This window comes from Chaetodon auriga, chromosome 6, assembly GCF_051107435.1.
Source record: "Chaetodon auriga isolate fChaAug3 chromosome 6, fChaAug3.hap1, whole genome shotgun sequence".
In the NCBI taxonomy this organism is placed as follows: domain Eukaryota; kingdom Metazoa; phylum Chordata; class Actinopteri; order Chaetodontiformes; family Chaetodontidae; genus Chaetodon; species Chaetodon auriga.
This window is the reverse complement of record NC_135079.1, coordinates 12,940,606-12,945,092: the sequence shown is the minus strand read 5'-3', so window position 1 is coordinate 12,945,092 and position 4,487 is coordinate 12,940,606. Positions and strand designations below refer to the sequence as shown.

Here is a 4,487-nt window from a genome sequence, read left to right as displayed (position 1 = left end):
ACAAACAAAAAGGGTCATTTATCATCCTTTATCTACCTTATGGGCATCCAACAGGGCACTTTTGCAGTGTTAATTTGGAACCAGGGTCCACCAGTGATTCTTTGAGTTTTAGGTCCAGTGCATCCTTGACTTTCTTTATCCTGTACATTGTGCCAGTAAACGTTTGAAAGAAAATCTAAGCTCAAGGATACATCCTTTAAAACATATAGGTACATATAACCATAAATTTAAATTTTTCAACACTTGTCAGACATTAATTCGTCTCAATACAACTCAAGACTCTGTGGAAAACTCCGATGAGAAGTTTATGGGGAACAGTCAATAGTGAGTTTACAGTGCGTGTTTTTGTCACATGGTCTGCATTGTTTTGCTTTTTTCCCATCTAGTAACACCTTAAAAACTGCTATTTTCTCTTACTTAAACGTGCGTGTGAACTTCATGTTTTTTTTTTAAATGACGTATAACTACGAGTATAATATTAAAAAATGTACATTTACCATCGTAGCCAATAGAAACGCGCTGGTCCGTCAACAAAACCTGTTCGACTTTTGGTCCGTTTAAATAAGTGTCCGTAGTGAAACAGGTACTTGCTGCTTGGCTGTCATGTATTAACCAAAGCAACTGGAAAATTAGCTAAGCGTGAACGTGGAAAAAAGTTTCAAAATTCCGATTATCTGCTGGAGTTTAAATCGGCAACGTTAGACGAACCACCGCTTCTAACCTTTTGTGAACTGAAGACAAGTAAATGACATTGTATGAACGGTAGGGAGAAATTGCGTTAACGAGCCTCCGGGTCCGTGTTTTAGCGAGGTTGCAGCTCTGCCTGAGCTAACCAGGACAGTCTGTTCTTGTTCGGTTTAACCATGGACGCGTTTGTGCAATTCACAAACCAAAGTCAAGGAAGGGACCGTATATTCAGGTAAGTTGTTTCAGAGAATTTGTTGCCTGGCCGTAAACTGTCCACGTTGTAATTTATTGTTAGAAACGTGAAGTTAGAGATAAGCGTGGAGCGCGTGCTGAGAGCTCCTTGATTAACTTTCTCCCTCTTCTTTCATTATTTCAGGGCTAGCCAGTATGCATGTGCACTGTCGGTATATTTACTTCGAAAGAACTCAGACAGAAAGGAGCTTGTGGCAAAACTTAAAGGTCTTGAAGGCACCATGAGCGCTGGACGAAAATGTGAGTATGTCTGCGACTGTAAAGTGAGGGAAAGGTCACGCAGTAGCTACAGTTAAAGATGGGTTTGGTGAACAAAATCAACAGTAAAGTAATCTAAATAAAAAAAATCAAAACAATAAAAAACAATATTAAGATTTATCTCAACAGAAAATGTAGGGTAAAGGTTATTGAGGTTGAGCTTGTGCTCATGTACGGTGAGTTCAGGTCCCAGCCCTTTTCCCTTTAATATTTACAGCTCAGTTAACACGCTATGTTGACAGAAACATGGCTGCCCTCCATTATCCATTGTTCACTGTGGAGCTGCCAATAATCAGCAATTTATTTGAACGAATCCCTATTTTGGTGAATGGTGTTATCCAAAATGTGAAAAACCCCAGAGTGACATCTTTAAATCACATCACATCACACTGTTCAACAGTCCAAAAAGAACTTACACTCACTTAAAACGCAGTAAAGCTGTGAGTCCTCGCCTTGAGGAGGTGGAACCAGCCTATTTATTTATTTATTTTGTTATTATTAAATTGAAAAAAATGTTGTTGATTTCATTGTTTTTGCCAGTCATTTCACAACCAGCTCTCTGTTTTTATAAGCTGCAATTACAGCCTGCTGGTTTTAATTAATGAATTAATTAATTAATTTTCTCCTTTTTCCGCCACATCGCTGAGTTTTAGTGAAGCCAGTGCATTTATCATCCAACATATTCTCCATTCCTTCTATAGATTTGCATGCACAAATGGGGTGAAATAAAGCCAGCCTTCTTTTTCATCACTCAGTCCCTCCATGGCTGAATATATACTAGCACTGTGGCCTGCTGCATAATAATCTGACATTATTCACTTTCTTCCTGAAGTGCCCTCAACAACCTCATGTCACCGCTGATTTTCACTGTAAACACAATAATATCTCCCCAATAAAATCAGGATGAGCTCCTGACTGCCCACTCATTAAGGCTGCAAGACGGGAGCTGAGTCACAGCAAATAACAGCTTAAATTGTTTGACTTTCTCCACCTTCCATCAACTTCAGGCCGTTGCCAATAATCCAATATTCTCATCTGTTTTACAAAAACTTTTGGAGCCGCTGCCTCTGTTCTTGGAAATACAGTGTCCTTAATAGAGTAGAATAAAGGAGGTTTGTTCCAGACAATTGTTCCTGCTTTTGGGCATTTAATGATAAAATACATAACCCTTTGATCCGCTGTTTTTAAACGTGTACCATAATTACATATTCCCAAGCACTGGGTTCCCGTTGTCATGAAAACCAACAATAGGTTGTGAGGGATGTGAATTTTCAGCTGTAAAAAATACACGAGCAGTGTGGTGAAACATGGCTGAAATGAGAAATATGCAAGACTTTGTTGCATGACCTTCCAACCTATTATCGCCATACTCGGGTTTATTGTTTAGGTGGTAAGCTTCCCTGATTCTACACACGTTGTCAGTTTAATTTGTAGATGATGGCTTTAAACTTTCTCTGTGGCATCTATGTGCCCTCAGCCCACAGGCTTAAACCAGGCTGTTCATGACTGTGTTGAAATCTGTAGCTTTTTCCCCACTGTGAGCTGAGCTGTGAGGGTGGCTGCACCAGCTGTGGCTGATGAACTTAAGACTGGCCTGGACAGCTCATAGATACTGCATTTTGAAACTTTTTGAACTTTGACATTTTGTGTTTTTTATTAATATGAATTACAGTGTTTCAGACACCAACTTGGCACAAGCTCCACATGCAAATGAAAGATAAGGTGCTGCCTTCGAGCAAGGTCAAGGCAATAAAGACCCGCTCTCTCTTGATACTCTTGCAGTAGAGCCAAGGCTGGGCTCTATTGGTGCACCAGTTAATTACCTCTTCTCTGTCTCAGAGCTGCAGCGACAGAGCTCTCCTGCATCCACGCCTGGCTTGTCTGGCTCCAGTAATTGACTCTTGAGTCTCACAATATAAAAACAGCGCTCCCAAGAGGCTAATTCAGGTGTGATAGTGAATGACGCCGAAAGCAAGTAATGCAAGGAAGAGCCTCAGCTAGAGTAGGTGCCATCACAGTAAACACGCCGCGTAAAAGGTGACCTCTTTCCCTCAGAGGAACTGATACATAGTAAGATGAAAGATGCTGTACTTTGTATTCTGCAGTTCACAGCCGACTGCGACTATGAAATGTTGACCTGACATTTCATATTAAGTTGATTACTGCTCTAATTCCCCTTTTTCTTCCTCCTTTGTCAGTGTTCAGGCTTGGAAACACAATAAATTCCATTGAGGCCGCTAAGCGAACCATGCAACTCTCTGACCGAGTGCTGTGCCTGTGCCTTACCGCAGCCAACATCAACCGCGGCCTCTACTTTATCTGTGACAATGTACTTTGGGCCAGAAGTGTCGGCCTTGTCCGTGATATCGACAAGGAACGCTGGAGCCTAAATGCCTCTCGCTGCTACTTCCTCTCACTAGTTGCGAATCTGACCAGAGATGTTTATGTCATCGTCCAGTTAATGGTACAGAGAGTCAGAGATAAACACTTCAGACAGAAAATGGATCAGCATCTCAGAGAGAACCCTGAAGTGGCTGACGTCATCATCCCTCAGCTGGATGCTTTTCTCTTTCTGCTGCTTGAGAGTCTAAAATCACATCCGGCTGTTGCCTTGGACACGCTGAAAAATGTATGCGACCTCTTCATTCCCTTAGACAGGTTGGGTATATATCAGTCAAATGCAGGCGTGGTGGGATTCTGCGGTCTGATGTCCTCACTGATTGGGATTGTAACCCTCGCACAGCCCAAGTTAAGAATCAAACCGTGACAACGAGGGTGGGGATAAAACTGAGTGACTAACAACAGATAACAGGGTTTATCATGACAGGTTGTTTGTTTTTTATAGTGTCATCTAGCTGGAGCTGTAATGGTGGACTAAGGTCAACCTGGTGGAGATAAGGCAACACATCATGGACACATTTTGTAACATTTATGATGGAATAACTTGTGTGTTTTACACCAAACTCAAGCCAGCAATAACTGAAGGGCTTGCACGGTGTCTGGATTAACTGGATTGGATTGATTGTTTTATAAAAAAGAAAAGATTAATTGATTAAAATGATTACATCCCACTTTTGAAGTAGAGAAAACACAGAATTAAGACCAGTTTAAGAGGGAGCAAATCAAGTTTATATAGTAACCTTTTATATTTTTTCAACTTAGTCAGAGCGGAGGCTAAACCTCAGTGCATTCCTGTCTGTTTTAACTTCACATTCACTCGCCGGCCAATCCATTAGGTACACCTGTGCAATGTCGTACAATCCAGTACAACGGCTCTGCCATGAATTCTG

The 4,487-nt window shown here is 41.3% G+C and overlaps 1 protein-coding gene across 1 annotated transcript; it reads left to right on the top strand.

Moving 5' to 3' along the window:
- The first annotated feature begins 585 nt into the window (after positions 1-585).
- Positions 586-4,201, top strand: pex11a (peroxisomal biogenesis factor 11 alpha). Its single transcript, XM_076733494.1, has 3 exons — positions 586-919; positions 1,064-1,179; positions 3,396-4,201. The coding sequence occupies exons 1-3, from the start codon at positions 864-866 to the stop codon at positions 3,962-3,964; spliced, it is 741 nt and encodes a 246-aa protein (XP_076589609.1). The 5' UTR covers positions 586-863; the 3' UTR covers positions 3,965-4,201.
- Positions 4,202-4,487: the final 286 nt, after the last annotated feature.